We start from the raw sequence: 17,611 nt of genomic DNA, 5'->3' as shown, positions 1-17,611 counted from the left end.
TGATCAAACAAAACATAAGTCATTGCTTTATTTATACATCTGAAATGATCAAGAAGTATTGGAGCGTTGGCAAAAGCACAAAAAGAACTTGATGGAAAGTCCCTCCAGGAACTATACTATTCACTAATTTATTCGTACTAAAGTTACTGTGCAGAAGTTTGGGGAAAAAATGATAAAACCAACATACAGTACATCCCTTAACAATCTTACAAAAACAGGCGGTTAGAATTATCCATAATGTGGGGTTCAGGGAGCATAAAAAATAGCCTTTTTTAAGGTCAAAACTGTTAACATTTCCTGTTTTAGTAGAATATTTGACAGGGCTTATCATGTTTAAAGCAATAAGTTATCAATTGCCTCAAAATATTCCAAAGTTAATTCATAGAAAGAGATGTAGGGTATAACCTCAGAGGAACGGCAAAATATTAACACACTTTAGCACTTAGCACAAGGAAACGTTTTGTGTCTCAGTCTATGGGGTGAAAATATGGAACACCCTGAGTGACGAGCTCAAACACTGTTCAAACATTGAGCATTTTAAGAAATTGTACAAATCTAGTATTTTGCTCGGTATTGTAAGGTTTGTTTTGAATGGGAGTGTAAATGTACTTTAATATATATTGAGTTATTGTAAACACATTAATCTGAGCAAATCGTGTTATGTAAATCCAGACAAATGTATCAAAATGCGGTACAGAGAAAACCGGATGTTAAAAGTTTACACTTCTTCCCATTATCCTATTGAGATATGTTTAATTAATTTTTCTTTTCCTAATTTAATTAAATGTTCCTTTTTTGTGAAATAACAATACTATTGTTATTGAGCATTAGATTTTTCTCTGGAGATATTTATATTTATTATGTACTACATGAATGATATGGAACTGACTATGACATACTCAAACTGAATCAGTCAAACTGAATCATTCATAAATCATTCATCCATCATTATTGGCTCACAAGCTGCAAAGGCTTGCTCTCCAATCAGCTAAACAGACTCAATAACTCCACAGTGAAATCTTTTACTGGGGAATTTGTGAAACTGGAACAATACAAAAAGAATGCCATTGTAAGTTAATAATACAAACACAGACACTTGTGAAGTGAATTACATTTATATAGCGCTTTTTCTCAAGTGACTCAAAGCGCTTTACATTGTGAAACCCAATATCTAAGTTACATTTAAACCAGTGTGGGTGGCACTGGGAGCAGGTGGGTAAAGTGTCTTGCCCAAGGACACAACGGCAATGACTAGGATGGCGGTAGCGGGGATCGAACCTGCAACCCTCAAGTTGCTGGCACGGCCGCTCTACCAACCGAGCTATACCGCTGTAAACGTGTTAGCATGTTAGCCAATGCTAATGACACTAGCGTCATTACATTACGATAGCACGTATAAATAAAACACTCCTACAGACATCACACAAGGGATGGTGTACAGCCCTTACCTCTGGGCCGATACTGAGGGCGACTGTGTTGACCAGTTTGACGCGTGCAAAGATTGAATGTCCAGTACTGTAGTTTTGTGTTTGGATATGACAATCCATTTATTTTATGCTATCAAAATTAAATAAAATGTAGGCTATAGAACATAATGTATGCTGACCTTGAATGGCACATTGTCACAGTAGCGAGACCTGAACACACACGGCCCGCCCGGCACGACACTACACGGTCGAAAACTGTTTGTCACCAGTTCAAAGCCATGGAGTCTCAGAGGGAGAGCCCAAAGCAATGTGGAGGAGGCCTGCTTGTTTCAGCACAAGCTACTCAGCCCGCCGCACATGTTTCACGGTCTGAAATTCCACCAGTGGCTCAAAATTTGCCTCAGGAGCTGAGCTGCGAACTGACTAACATTACAACTCCAGCACTGGCAGACAAGTCTCCTTCCTCTGAGGACATAAAATAAAAACAATATAAACAAATAAGGAAATTTGGCTTCAACACTCCGGCCCCCAATTGAGAAGGGCAGGATGCCATGAACAATTCAAAATAATAATGGAGCCATAAATATAAACAAACAATAATCATCTTCGAGTTTTTTTGTTTGTTTTTTTTACACTTCAGCTTCTTGCAGCAAGCACATTTTTGTAACTGGTCTGTCCAGTGTGCTTGTTTTAGTTTTGATTTTAGCAGGACGCACCAATCTTTTTTTATCTGGATAAGTCTCCATGACTCTTCCAAGTAACCAGGAGCCACGTGGCGCGGTATTTTCTGCGATCAGCGACTTGGGACGAGACTTCTTCTCTGTTTGCTCCACCTCTGTCGCTCCTGTAGCAAAGTTAAGTACTCTCTTAACCATCGTTTCCAGAATAGGTCCGAGATGTATTGGACTTGTCTCCATCTTCGTTTGAGATAGAGGTCTGATTTTTCGAATAATCCAGGTGGTAAAATTGGTGTTCCTTTCATGGTAAGAATGTGATTGGGAGTGAGGGCTTCTAGATCATTGGGATCCCAAGACAACCTTGTTATGGGGCGGTCATTCAGGATCGCTTCGACTTCACACAGCACCGTTTGAAATCCTTCGTCATTCAGGGTTTGCTGTCGTAGAACCGATGTCAATGTTCGTCGGATCATTCTGATCAAGCGCTCCAATGCACCTCCATGGTGAGAGGCTGTTGGTGGGTTGAAGCTACACTGTGTTCCTTCCTCCAGAAATGCCAACTGTACTTTGCTGAGATTTAGAGCAGCGAGTGCTTCTCTCAACTCCCTTTCAGCACCAACAAAATTGGTTCCATTGTCAGACCTTAAATGAGAGACTGGTCCTCTTGTACAAATGAATCTGCGTATAGCATTTATACAGGAATCTGTATCCAATGAGTAGGCGACTTCCAAATGGACTTATCTACATGCCATACAGGTAAAGATGACCCCATATCCCTTTTCCAATGAACGACCTCTCTTGACCTCAACCGGGCTGAAATAATCAACTCCGACGTTGGTAAATGGAGGTATGTCGGCAGCGATCCTCTCTACAGGTAGGTCTGACATCTTCTGTTCGCCCAATTGGCCTCTATGGCGTTTACAGAAGACACAGTTTGAAATGATTTTTCTGGTAGCTGCATTAGCACTTGTGATCCAATATTTCCTTCTTAGCCTGGAGAGTACATGGTTTCTCCCACCATGGCCCAGTTGTTCATGGATGTGGTTTAATATCAGAGCGGAGATATGGAGATCTTTTGCGAGGATAATGGGATGTTTAGAATCCTCTGACATTGCTGCTTTACTCAATCTCCCTCCTACTGTAAGCAAACCATTTTCCAGAATGGGGTCCAGCTTGTAAATAGAACTGTCTTTCTTCACATTACTCTTCCCAGATTTCAATAAAGCAAGTTCCTGTGGGAATCTTTGTTCTTGAGTGAAGTGGATGATGGTTGTCTCAGCTCTTGAAAGATCGTCTGGTGTTAGAGTTTGGTTTCCTAATGTAGCTGTAATGTGCATCATTTCCTGATCCATTTTGTCATCACTTAGTAGTTTTCTCTTTTGACTCATCTCCAGTAGAGTCCTTCTTATTTTCAGGATCCAGGCAACTGACCTCTTCAACCATTTCCAGTCAGAGAAGTAGATGGTCAGTTGGTGAGTAGCACTTGGAGTATCAACAATAACTACATTGGTGCTGAGCTCCTTTTTTACCTCAGGGTCTTCCGCTGCAATCCCATACTCCAAGATATCAGCTGGCCACTCTTCCTCTTGTTTCTTCAGAAACTCAGGGCCTTCTATCCATCCTTTGTGAGTCAGTAACTCATCCCCTGTAACTTCTCTTGAGGCTTTGTCTGCAGGATTTTGAGTGGTATTAATGTACCGCCATTGTGTGACATCAGATGTTTTGCGAATGGCAGAAATCATGTTTGCTACAAAAGTATGAAATCTCTTGTCTTCGTTTTTGATGTACTTCAAAACGGACGTGCTATCAGTCCAGAAGCAAGACTTCACCAGTTGAAGCTGTATTTCTGCTTTAATCATCATGTCCACACAAACCGCAAGAGCAGCTGCCATGAGTTCTAGACGTGGAATGGTCACTTGCTTTAGGGGAGAAACTCTGGCCTTGCCAAGCATGAAAGACACATGGGGTTTGTTATGGCTGTTCCATACTTTCAGATAGGTGACAGTGCCATAGCCGTTTTTATTGGCACCAGAGAAGTGATGCAATTGACCATAGATGGATTCTCCAAAATCTATCGGCTTGAGGCGTCTTTCAACCTTGAACTCCATCACTCTTTCTAAATCTCTCAAGCATTTGGTCCACTGCTGTTGGAGAGTGGGGTGAATGTCATCATCCCAACCATAGTTCAGTCTACACATGTCTTGTAGTATGAGCTTGGCTGGGAGAGTGAGCGGAGCGAGAAATCCTAAAGGATCATAGATTGAACTGACCATCGATAAAATCCCACGTCGAGTATGTGGCTGTTTTTTGAGTGCCAGTTTGAACTTGAAGGTGTCGGTCTCCACACACCACTGAAGTCCAAGAGCCCTTTCCAGCGGCAGTTGGTCTCTGTCCAAATCCAATTCATGCAAATTTTTAGATCGATCATCCTCAGGAATGGATAGCAGTACTTCACGATTGTTGCTTATCCACTTTGTCAAATGGAAGCCTCCTTTCTGACAAATGTCAGTCAAATCTTTGACCATTTTAACGGCCTCCTCTTCTGATGGCACACTTTTGAGGCAATCATCCATGTAGAAATTTCGCTTGACTGTGTCGAGTACATCGGGAGTGAAACTGTTGTGATTGTCCTCTGCAGTCCTTCGGAGGGCATAACAAGCACAACTAGGAGAGGACACTGCCCCGAAGAGATACACTGTCATCCTATATTCTACCAGTTCTTGGGATACATCGCCTTCAGGCCACCATAAGAACCTTAGAAAATCTCTGTCTTCCTGTGCCACATTGACCTGATGAAACAATGCTTTAACATCGGTCATCAAGGCTACAGGTTCTTGCCGGAATCTGGTGAGGACTCCTAACAAGCTCCTGGTGAGATAAGGGCCTTGTAGAAGCTCCTTGTTGAGAGATTTTCCTCTGTACTCTGCGCCACAATCAAATACCACACGCAGAGTTCCTTTTTTGGGGTGGTACACCCAATGGTGTGGAATGTACCACACCTTCCCATCTGAACGGTCCACTAGCTCTTCAGGGATACGTTCTGCATAACCTTTACTGATTACATCATTGAGTAAGGTTGTATATTCTCTGTGATATCTTTCATCTTTCCCAAACCTCCTTTTCAGACCAAGTATGCGTTGCCTAGCAACGTACTGATTGTTGGGAAGAGACACATCATCCTTCCTTTTAAAGGGCAGTTCCAAAGTGTGGTGTCCATCTTGAAGCTTGCACGAATCAGTCATGACCTTCATGAACTTCATGTCATCTCTAGACATTTCTTTTTTGTCTTCTGATGACCTGTCGTTAAATTCATGGTTATATTGATTGTGCAGCAACTCCTCCAGCTTTGTTATGGAGATCCTGTTGACAATAGTAGTGGAGCAGCCAATCTTACTCCTCTTCTCACTGTAGTCAGGAAGGCCATTAAAGGCCTACTGAAACCCACTACTACCGACCACGCAGTCTGATAGTTTATATATCAATGATGAAATCTTAACATTGCAACACATGCCATTACGACCGGGTTAACTTATAAAGTGCAATTTTAAATTTCCCGGGAAATATCCGGCTAAAAACGTCTCTGTATGATGACGTTTGCGCGTGACGTCACGGAGTGTGCGGAAGTATTGGGACACCATTGTGTCCCAATACAAACAGCTGTTTTCATCGCAAAATTCCACAGAATTCTGGACATCTGTGTTAGTGAATCTTTTGCAATTTGTTTAATGGACAATGAAGACAGCAAAGAAAGCTGTAGGTGGGATCGGTGTATTAGCGGCTGGCTACAGCAACACAACCAGGAGGACTTTGAGTTGGATAGCAGACGCGCTACCGTGAGTACGCAGCTTTCTTCCAAACATTTGATCGCTTGCCCGTCCGTGCGTGCCGCTATGTGCATGTCACGTACGTAACTTTGGGGAAATATATGTGCTGTATGAACTTTATGGAAGTGAACGGTACTTTGGGCTGTGGGATTGAGTGTATTGGCAGGTTATATGGACGGGTGGGGGGAGGTGTTTGTTATGCACGATTAATTTGTGGCATATTAAATATAAGCCTGGTTGATCAAATCAGATTTAAACCTGCTCCAAAGCAAAGTGCATCTGCTGTGGTGTCCTATATTGTAGTTGCCATTCTGTTATTTGTTGTTGCTCAGATGGATGGTGTATAGACTGTGGTGGAGGTGGTGGTGAAGCTTGGCTTGACTGTCGCTTTTTGGGGGGTTGATAGTCTTTAGCCTGGGGGTTGAGAGTGACTGGTGCTTTAGCCTGGGGGTTGAGAGTGACTGGTGGTTCCTTGGTTCTCTTTAAGTAGAAGCTCATGCCATCAGATGTTGTATGTGAGGAAACATGAAGGCTGGGAGCTTTTAAAAGGGCTAATTTCGCATCAGCAGCTGCCAATTGAGCATCCATGTTCATCATTTCCTTTTTCATTCTGATTCTTTCCCTCTCCTCTTCGAATGTATTTTTTTATCCTTTCCTCCTCCTCTCCCAATGCATGTTTTTCTTTTAGAGCTGCAGAGCGGACAGCCCTTTCGGCCTCTGCCTGTCTGCGAGCTGAGGAGGTGCTTGATCTACTAGAACCAGACTTTGTGACTTATAACATTACTAATGCTGTCATTTGGATTGATTTCGTTTTCCAAATCCCCAATATTCTCCAGGGTTGGTGTTTTTATCCAGGTGTTAACATGCTCAATAAATTCATGTACATTGATTAATTTGGCTTTGTACCTTATGTCGTGTTTGATTTGGTCCTCTGTAGGTAAAATTGGTAGGAGGGATTTGTGCGCACTTGCAGCTTCCTTTAGAACATTAAGATATTTGGTGAAAGCAGATTGTACTTCCATTTTGTCCTCACCATTTTCCATCATCTTCATGATATGTTTCTGCATATTGCTTGCCTTGTTTAATTTGGATCTTCTCTCCTTCAGAAGTGTTTCAATTCTCAGCATTAGGGCTTTTGGTGTCATTTTCACTGTGTGTTTTTTTTTTACATCCTGGGATTGTTTTTCAACATCAAATGTTTGATCTGTGTCCACCTGTTTTTCCATCTCTGCAGGCTGTGACTAATTTCAGTCATTTCTGACAATTCCATTTTACTTTTAATTGTGTCACCAATTGAATGCGTTACTTTTGGCTCCTCCATTAACGCATGATCATGCATTTCCAAATCATCATGTTTGCCTTTTCCAGGATCCATGAATATACACAACCCACAATTCAAAATCAGATCAAATATATGGAAACCTTGTTAATGTCAGTCAAAACACCAAACATCAAAACCGCAATTATTAATTTGCATTGGTTCGAACCAAAACCTCACCCACGAACGGGCTTGATCTCATGCACAAAACCTCATAGAAAATACCCACGAACGGTTTAAATAACAATGAATATTAACCACCAATGCATTGGATTTTTTGTTGCTGTCTTTGTGTGCACACACTGTTATATGGCCATATATTAACCCGTGTAGTACCTTTACTTTACTTGATGCCAGCCCGTGACTTTGTTCTTGTCTTCAAAAGATTTTCTTCGAAAAGAGTACAAAACTTGAAACAGCGTTGCGCGTCCCAGCGCTGCTCAGCTGTCACCCCAAACGGCGAAAGCCGCGACCGCCGTGGCTGTTGTTTGAACGGCTCGGATCAGCGCGGCGTCCTCCGCCTGCCTGCCGCTGCGTTGCTCCTGGCCCAAAACGATGGTCCCGTCTGCTGTCCTCCAGTCTCCTGGTCCAAACGAGGCGAAACAGCCCGGCCTGTGGCTGAACACCGTCAGACAGCGTGCGCTCCAGTTGCCCACACTGCGCGTTGAACACGGGTTGAGATCCTCTACTTCCTGTCCCTAATGAAATGTCCACTGTGTGTCTTAGCTGACATTCAAACTTACCGTAGTCCTTTTCCAAAACGAACGAAGACTAAAGTTTTCGACTTAATGTACAGCCGTTACCTCTGGGCCGATACTGAGGGCGACTGTACTTCCGGTTCCGGTTCACCGTGCGTGACTGCTCGCCGTCTGTTCGCTGTTGCGAAAAAGGCTAAGTATCGCTCTATCTGTGTGCTTTTAATTGTTCTAAAGCTTTCTTTATCACTTCTCAAACATATTTAGTGGTACTATTTAACTTGCAAATCACCCGATCTCTGTCCCACCACCCTTTCCTCAGCTAGCTAGCTGCTAAGCTAGCGCGGAGAAATGCAGCGCCGGTCAGAATGTAAGTAGGAAGCTACTCCCGCAGACCGCGACCACTTCCCTGAGGACAGCAGGAACTTCACTCTGTGACAGAAAACACTGTGAGTAATGGCTTCCTGCGCGTCTTGCACCATACTCACGGAGAGGTTGGCTCTGCTAGAGGGCCGTGTCCGCCAGTTAAAGCAGAGTAATGTCGTAACTTTAGATGTTGCGGACACATCTGCTAGCGTTAGCTGTAGCGAGCTAACTAGCCCAGCTTGTAGCAGTCCTAAGCGGCCTACAAGCTACGGTGTACCGGTTGAGACGCATAATATATTTAGCTCTTTAGCTAGTCCTACACCCCAGTCTACCGGGCACCACACCTTAGTCATAGGGGACTCCATCACCCGAAACATAAAGCTTAGCAAACCAGCCACAGTAAAGTGTATCCCCGGGGCCAGAGCACCTGACATTGAAGCTAATCTTAGGGAGCTAACTCGCAACAGGCCTAGTAAACACGTACGACAGGCTAATCGCACCACTAATTATGCGAATATAGTTGTACACGTTGGCTCCAATGACACTAGAATGAGACAGTCAGAGATTACAAAGAGAAACATAGCCAGGACTTGTGATCTCGCCAGAAAGATGTCCAGGCATCGAGTAATTGTCTCTGGCCCCCTGTCTGCGAGAGGCAATGATGAGAGATATAGCAGATTAGTCTCGCTTAACAAGGGGCTGTCTATCTTCTGTAGGCAACAGGGACTAACGTTTATTGATAACTGGCCCTCTTTCTGGGGCAAACCAGGCTTGCTGATGAGAGACGGCCTTCACCCTAACCAGGAAGGCGCCATCATCCTGTCTAGAAACATAGACTACTATTTAAGTCTCACTTGACTGACTACACTAGAGCAAGCCCGGTCACAGGCAATTACAATATCTGTTAGTCCGGGTGAGGAGTCAGTTAAGCTAGAACTAGCCATCGCCAGGCTGGATAATCCATGTACGCATAGCAATTCTCTTAGAATAATACACAATTCACATAATGTTTTTTCTGTTGTGTCTGTGTCAGAGGTGGACATGCATTCTACTGAGGTGGCAAATTATGATATGTCCAGTCTATTGCAGCACCAAGCAAACAATCGGAAAATTCCCGTCATATCAATTCCTAGATATGGTCGAAACTATTTAAAGTGCACTACGCATAATAAACGCAACATTGTTAATATTGCCACTACGGATAATCTTAACAAAAACTCGTCAAAACAGCCCAATACCTATAATATGGGCTTTTAAAACATAAGATCATTGTCTCCCAAGGCGTTATTAGTTAATGAGGTAATTAGAGACAACAATCTTAACGTCATTGGTCTTAGCGAAACCTGGCTCAAACCAGACAAATTTTTTGCGCTCAATGAGGCATCTCCTCCTAACTATACGAATGCGCATGTTGCCCGTCCTCTTAAAAGGGGAGGGGGTGTCGCACTAATATACAATGAAAATTTCAACCTTACCCCTAACCTAAATAATAAATATAAATCGTTTGAGGTGCTTACTATGAGGTCTGTCACACCGCTACCTCTCGACCTGGCTGTTATCTACCGCCCCCCTGGGCCCTATTCGGACTTTATCAGTGAATTCTCAGAGTTCGTTGCTGATCTAGTGACGCACGCCAACAATATAATCATAATGGGGGACTTTAATATCCATATGAATACCCCATCGGACCCTCAGTGCGTGGCGCTCCAAACCATAATTGATAGCTGTGGTCTTACACAAATAATACATGAACCCACGCATCGCAACGGTAATACAATAGATCTAGTCAGGGGTGTCACCACCTCCAAAGTTATGATACTTCCATATACTAAAGTAATGTCCGATCATTACCTTATAAAATTTGAAGTTTTGACTCATTGTCAACAAGCTAATAATAATAATAACTGCTATAGCGGCCGCAACCTTAATGCTGCCACAACGATGACTCTTGCTGACGTACTGCCTTCGGTAATGGCACCATTCCCAAATTATGTCGGCTCTATTGATAACCTCACTAACAACTTTGACGATGCCTTGCGCGAAATTATTGATAGTATAGCACCGCTAAAGCAAAAAAGGGCCCCTAAAAGGCGCACCCAATGGTTTACAGAAGAAATTAGAGCTCATAAATTATCATGTAGAAAACTGGAACGCAAATGGCGCGCGACTAAACTTGAGGTTTTCCATCAAGCATGGAGTGATAGTTTAATAACTTATAAACGCATGCTTACCTTAGCTAAAGCTAAATACTACTCAAATCTCATCCCCCTCAACAAAAACGATCCTAAATTTCTGTTTAGTACAGTAGCATCGCTAACCCAACAAGGGACTCCTCCCAGTAGCTCCACCCACTCGGCAGATGATTTTATGAATTTCTTTAATAAGAAAATTTAACTCATTAGAAAGGAGATTAAAGACAACGCATCTCAGCTACAACTGGGTTCTATTAACACAAATACGACTGTATATACGACGGACACTGCCCTCCAAAATAGTCTCTCTATTTTTGATGAAATAACATTAGAGGAATTATTACAGCGTGTAAGTGGGATAAAACAAACAACATGTTTACTTGACCCACTTCCTGGGAAACTTATCAAGGAACTGTTTGTATTATTAGGTCCATCAGTGTTGAATATTATAAACTTATCACTTTCCTCCGGCACTGTTCCCCTAGCATTCAAAAAAGCGGTTATTCATCCTCTGCTCAAAAGACCTAACCTCGATCCTGACCTCATGGTAAACTACCGACCGGTCTCCCACCTTCCGTTTATTTCCAAAATTCTCGAAAAATTGTTGCACAGCAGCTAAATGAACACTTAGTGACTAACAATCTCTGTGGACCTTTTCAATCCGGTTTCAGGGCAAATCACTCTACGGAGACAGCCCTCGCAAAAATGACTAATGATCTATTGCTAACGATGGATTCTGATGCGTCATCTATGTTGCTGCTTCTTGATCTTAGCGCCGCTTTCGATACCGTCGATCATAATATTTTATTAGAGCGTATCAAAACACGTATTGGTATGTCAGACTTAGCCTTGTCTTGGTTTAACTCTTATCTTACTGACAGGATGCAGTGCGTCTCCCATAACAATGTGACCTCGGACTATGTCAAGGTAACGTGCGGAGTTCCCCAGGGTTCGGTTCTTGGCCCTGCACTCTTTAGTATTTACATGCTGCCGCTGGGTGACATCATACGCAAGTACGGTGTTAGCTTTCACTGTTATGCTGATGACACTCAACTCTACATGCCCCTAAAGCTGACCAACACGCCGGATTGTAGTCAGCTGGAGGCGTGTCTTATTGAAATTAAACAATGGATGTCCGCTAACTTTTTGCAACTCAACGCTAAGAAAACGAAAATGCTGATTATCGGTCCTGCTAGACACCAACATCTATTTAATAATACCACCTTAACATTTGACAACCAAACAATTACACAAGGCGACTCGGTAAAGAATCTGGGTATTATCTTCGACCCAACTCTCTCGTTTGAGTCACACATTAAGAGTGTTACTAAAACGGCCTTCTTTCATCTCCGTAATATCGCTAAAATCCGTTCCATCTTGTTCACTAGCGACGCTGAGATCATTATTCATGCGTTCGTTACGTCTCGTCTCGATTACTGTAACGTATTATTTTCGGGTCTCCCTATGTCTAGCCTTAAAAGATTACAGTTGGTACAACATGCAGCTGCAAGGCTTTTGACAAAAACAAGAAAGTTTGATCATATTACGCCTATACTGGCTCACCTGCACTGGCTTCCTGAGCACTTAAGATGTGACTTTAAGGTTTTACTACTTACGTATAAAATACTACACGGTTTAGCTCCAGCCTATCTCGCCGATTGTATTGTACCATATGTTCCGACAAGAAATCTGCGTTAGTGATTCCCAGAGCCAAAAAAAAGTCTGCGGGCTATACAGCGTTTTCTATTCGGGCTCCAGTACTCTGGAATGCCCTCCCGGTAACAGTTAGAGATGCTACCTCAGTAGAAGCATTTAAGTCCCATCTTAAAACTCATTTGTATAATCTAGCCTTTAAATAGACCCCCCTTTTTTAGACCAGTTGATCTGCCGTTTCTTTTCTTCTCTCCTCTTCTCCCCTGTCCCTTGCGAGGGGGAGTTGCATAGGTCCGGTGGCCATGGATGAAGTGCTGGCTGTCCAGAGTCGGGACCCCGGGTGGACCACTAGCCTGTGCATCGGTTGGGGACATCTCTGCGCTGCTGACCCGTCTCCGCTCGGGATGGTTTCCTGCTGGCCCCGCTGTTGACTGGACTCTTGCTGATGTGTTGGATCCACTGTGGACTGGACTTTCACAATGTTATGTCAGACCCACTCGACATCCATTGCTTTCGGTCTCCCCTTGAGGGGGGGGTTACCCACATATGCGGTCCTCTCCAAGGTTTCTCATAGTCATTCACCGACGTCCCACTGGGGTGAGTTTTTCGTTGCCCGTATGTGGGCTCTGTACCGAGGATGTCGTTGTGGCTTGTACAGCCCTTTGAGACACTTGTGATTTAGGGCTATATAAATAAACATTGATTGACATTGATTGATTGACTGTGTTGACCAGTTTGACACATGCAAATGATTGAATGTCCAGTACTGTAATTTTGTGTTTGGATAAGACAATCCGTTTATTTTATGCTATCAAAATTAAATCAAATGTAGGCTATAGAATATAATGTATGCTGACCTTGAATGGCACATTGTCACAGCAGCGAGACCTGACCACACATGGTCGAAAACTGTTTCTCCTCATGCAATCGCCCCTGGAGTGTCCCCAGCTGAACCCAATTAAAAAGGAGGCTACCATGGCAACCGCACCATAGCAACGGTCCCATCCCTGTCAACACTTCCTGGTTCTTAACAGAAAGTGGGCGGCGCAATCTGCCGAAAAGGAAATTCAGCATGAACTGAGGCCAGCAATCAATTAAGAGAAAATAAAATAAAAACAATATAAACAAATAAGGAAATTTGGCTCCAACAGATGGTTTAGTAGGTATTACTAGTTTTAGTTACATTGCAAAACACACAGAAGGTTGCTTGGAGAGATGAATGAAGAATCCTTTTGAGCAGAAACGCTATGGACAAATACTTCCGGTTAAAGGAACAAAATAGGAAGTACATTTTCAACCGGCAGCACCTGCAGTGAGCGAACTTATCCAAAAGATGGACCCATAGCACAAACAGTAACACACCTTTTCAGTGTCTGTGTTTGTGTTCTATGAAAACTATTTGTTGAATACAAAACATTATGGCCGTTAGGGAAGAAAAATGTGTGAATTCGCCAGTTTATAATTGCGGGAAAAAAATAGGTAGCGGCTTATCGTCCAGAAAATACAGTATTTATAAAGCAGAATTTTAGAACTGCCAATACTGCCCCAAAGTGTTGTTCAAATTAAAAACAGAAAGGTAACACTTTATAAGAAACTGTCTGTGAATGCAGCTTGTAGTTACAACTCCAAAGAGTATATGGCATAGTAACTCTCCTTCCTAACACGCTTCATATGCATACCCCGTGTACCAGAAGATAAGAACACGTAACAAGAGGGTTCTGTGTTGCCAACTTAGCGAGTGTTCAGATCCCTCTATATTCTCTTTTTAAGAAAGTTACCAAATTTAGCAACTTTTTCTGATCTTATTGGACACACACCGTGGGAAACACTGCTTTTTTTGTTACATGATGGTACTGTAACTTTTGTCACCACTGACCTGGTTGCCCTGCAGCTCGGCCACATGGTCGCGTCACGGCAGTCATCCAAAGTGTCTGATGAGGACCAGCAGAATTTTCTGACCCTGAGGGCGGTACTGGTCCAGTGTTACACTCCTGTTTTAAACATTAAACACCTTAAACTAGTGAGCATCATTACAATTTGAATGAGCAAGTTTATCGAACAAAGTAAACGCAATAAACTCACGCTCCACTGCGGCCGTCAATAAACAACGTTTCAGGGCTAAAGATGTCTGTTGCAGGAGTCAGACCACTCGAGGACGGAGGAAGACCTTCGTCCACAAACTGCAGGAAGGAGTCCCAGTCGCTCTATAAGGAAATGTCCTTAATTACTAATCAGTCGGATGTCATTGACAGCTGTGGCTGTAGGGAACCTAATGTGTAATGTGTCATCGTCACTGGTTCAGACAGACAACAAAGGTGTGTTTATTCGTACAAACCTGGAGCTGCAGCATCTCGTCCACTTGCTCTCGCACTGCGGCATGCCTGTAAAAACATTTCCATTCACTGAGACAGCCAATATGGCACTTAGCAATAAGGATTAGCAAGCATTATCTTTTAACTTCCCAGTGATGCTAAGCTAACTTACCCATACCACTTCTTCCACAGGGCCTCGGCTTCTGTCTTCTTCTTCACTCCGATGCTGCCCAACAGTAACACATCGCACCATTAATTACAGCACATAACTGTTTGAATTTATATTTGTATCACTTATGACGGAACATGTATGATGTAGTCATGGGATAACGACTTGATCACCTCTTGTAGAAGTCTGCTCCAGCTACGATCAGGCCGTATAAAGTGGCGATTTTGTGAGGGACAAAGTTCTCCAGGGAGGCTGTATGACAACAAAGTGATGCTTCAGTTCTTTTTGCTAAGGTATTGTGCATAATAAAATGAAAATGAGATTTACATGCCATAAATTGCATGCACTAATCCTATTAACAAACACGCTCACATTGAATCATGCAGACGAAATGCAATTTTATGTAAACAGGGTACTTCAAAAAAGCAAAGCATCATTTGTCAGGGCTGTCAAACTTGTTTTACTGAGGGCCAAGTCGCAATTATGGCTGCCCTCAGAGGGCAGTAAACAGTAAATATCAACGTATAAAAGTCTCAGTACACAATTTGCATAAGCAATTGTGTTTATGATACTTTTTACTAACAGATTGATGTATAACTTGCTTCAAAATCGTAAGTCTTTGTAAATCAAAATGAGGAGCAGATATTTAAGTGTTTAATTTGGATAGACAAAACATGCCTGAAATATTTTGTTGCATGATTAGATAATATTGAAGTTCAGAAGATATGCAATTGCAAGCAGTACATTATTTTCTGTCAAAATTGAAAGAAACAAATAATTTTAGCCAGAAAGTGCTTTAATGACCCACATTTGCACCGGATTGCCGGTGTAGCTGGGCACTCAGCATCAAGGGTTGGAATTGGGGGGTTAAATCACCAAAAATGATTCCCGGGCGCGCCCACCGCTGCTGCTCACTGCTCCCCTCACCTCCCAGGGGGTGATCACGGGTGATGGGTCAAATGCAGAGAATAATTTCGCCACACCTAGTGTGTGTGTGACAATCATTGGTACTTTAACTTTTAACTTTAGTATTTGCTAGTCTAACGAAATAACATGTTTTGCAAATGGTGAAATATTCTCCTGAAGCAAGAAGCCAGCCAGTTCTAGTAAGCTGGGGTCCATCTTCTTGGCCAGGTAATAAAGTATGACCGTTATGTGTGACACGCGCAGGTGGGCACCATACCCTTCACTAAAGCAAGGCTTAGTAAATCTGTCGATGGTAGGACTCTTCGGACAGTTCTCAATGAATAACGATTATATAATTTCAACGGACACTAGGAAACACTCACACATGCACAAACATCCCAGTATATGGGCCTGACGGAGTCAATTTCAGTATTATTAATTAAAAACCTGAGATGACATTTTGGGTTATAAGGACTGGTTGCCTGGCTGCTCGGGGGGGTGATATCATTTGGCTAGGTCTCATCCAGGTACTGCAGAACCGCTTGTTGATAAAAGTAAGCTTTTGCTCAACAATTTATCACCGGCGTCTCTTTGGATCCATTGTACATACACACACACACGTCATCCTCAGGTCCGGAAGAGGGTGATCAGACCAGCGGTACACTGTACGGGCCACATTTAATGATGTGGCGGGCCGAATCAGGCCCTTCGGCCTTGAGTTTCACACTTGTGGTTTAGAGACAGCAGCAGGGCTATTTAACTGGCGGCCCAGGTGCCGAACTTCAATTTAGAATTTTGGGTAGATACTTTTTACAGCAAATCAAATATAAAACCAGAAGAGCACTGCTGTTATTTAGAGGAACTTGGACCGTTGTACACAAACTTGCAGATTATTTTGACCTCATAAAGGCATCCATTCGTCCACTGGAAGAGACCCCTGATTTTTTTAATACCAAATTTTTTTTGTAACTGTTAACTCTGACAATTTGACAAAATAAATAGACGGAAACAAACGTCCACTGCAGACAATGCTGGTTCTCAAAATAGCGAAAGGGCAAGTCTGGCCTCTCGGTCATTAGCTCTCTGGAAATGTGGCAAACTCATTTTAGATCGGGGGCCATATGGAGAAAAATCTACTCCCAATGGGGCCGGACCGTAAAATCACGGCACGATAACTTAAAAATAAAGACAACTTCAGATTGTTTTCTTTGTTTAAAAATAGAACAAGCACATTCTGAAATTGTGCACATCATATTGTTGTTGCGGTTAACAGTATATATACTTTATTTGTATTTTCTGAATAAATTATGTAATAATGTAATAATCAGTCAACTCATTGGTGTTAATTTTCAATCTATCAAGATACAAAAAATTATATCAAAATCAAATTACAGGATGTTATTTATGTAGTTTGATCATTTTCCTCAACTGATGTACTAACATCATGGGGGGATTTTGGTACATATGTAGCATCTTCTATAAAGATACAAAGAATTGCTATTGTGACATCCAGTGGACACATTTAGAACAGTTGTTTCTTTCATTAAAAAAATTCTGGTTAATTTTTATACTTGGCAAACTCATCCCGCGGGCCGGATAAAACCTGTTTGCGGGCCTGATCCGGCCCTCGGGCCGTACGTTTGACACCCCTGATTTAATTGATCGGCCTTGCCTAGACTACAGTGAAAATAAGTCCATCGCTGTTTAATAAAAAAAAAAAAATTATTAAACAATAAAAACCAAGCGTATAATCTTCTCAATTAAATGTTGCCGTTTAATTCGGCATTCCCGTAAAAACACCCTTATTTTTAAAGCCAAAATTGTCCAAAATGAGGCAAGTACACACGGTGAGTTTATTATGTTTGCGTGGAAACAAGTGTTAAAGTTCGTCTGACCTTCGGAGTCCTTCTTAGCTTGCTCCAACAGAACTTTGCCCAGGTTGACGAGCAGCTTCAGACTCGCTATGAAGGTGTCCACCTCCTGGGACATGTCTTCGTCCATGTCCAAACCTTCTCCGAGTCCAAAGTCCAAAGTTCAAGACGTGAAACTTCCGGGTAAATCACGTGACATTG

The 17,611-nt window shown here is 42.5% G+C and overlaps 1 protein-coding gene across 1 annotated transcript in view; it reads right to left on the bottom strand.

Annotated features, from left to right (window-relative positions):
* The window catches only part of selenol (selenoprotein L), a 21,651-nt gene extending 4,040 nt beyond the window's left edge, over positions 1-17,611 (bottom strand). The window contains exons 1-6 of the mRNA XM_062044919.1: positions 17,435-17,611; positions 14,807-14,885; positions 14,637-14,690; positions 14,488-14,533; positions 14,235-14,356; positions 14,029-14,143 (exon numbers count right to left, since the gene is read on the bottom strand). Of these exons, the coding sequence (XP_061900903.1) occupies positions 14,029-14,143; positions 14,235-14,356; positions 14,488-14,533; positions 14,637-14,690; positions 14,807-14,885; positions 17,435-17,540 (522 nt within the window). The 5' untranslated portion in view covers positions 17,541-17,611. The remainder of the gene's footprint in view (positions 1-14,028; positions 14,144-14,234; positions 14,357-14,487; positions 14,534-14,636; positions 14,691-14,806; positions 14,886-17,434) is intronic.

The sequence above is a fragment of the Entelurus aequoreus genome, linkage group LG04, assembly GCF_033978785.1.
Source record: "Entelurus aequoreus isolate RoL-2023_Sb linkage group LG04, RoL_Eaeq_v1.1, whole genome shotgun sequence".
Taxonomy (NCBI): Eukaryota; Metazoa; Chordata; class Actinopteri; order Syngnathiformes; family Syngnathidae; genus Entelurus; species Entelurus aequoreus.
Note: the sequence above shows the minus strand (reverse complement) of the source record. Positions and strands in the feature narration are given on the sequence as shown.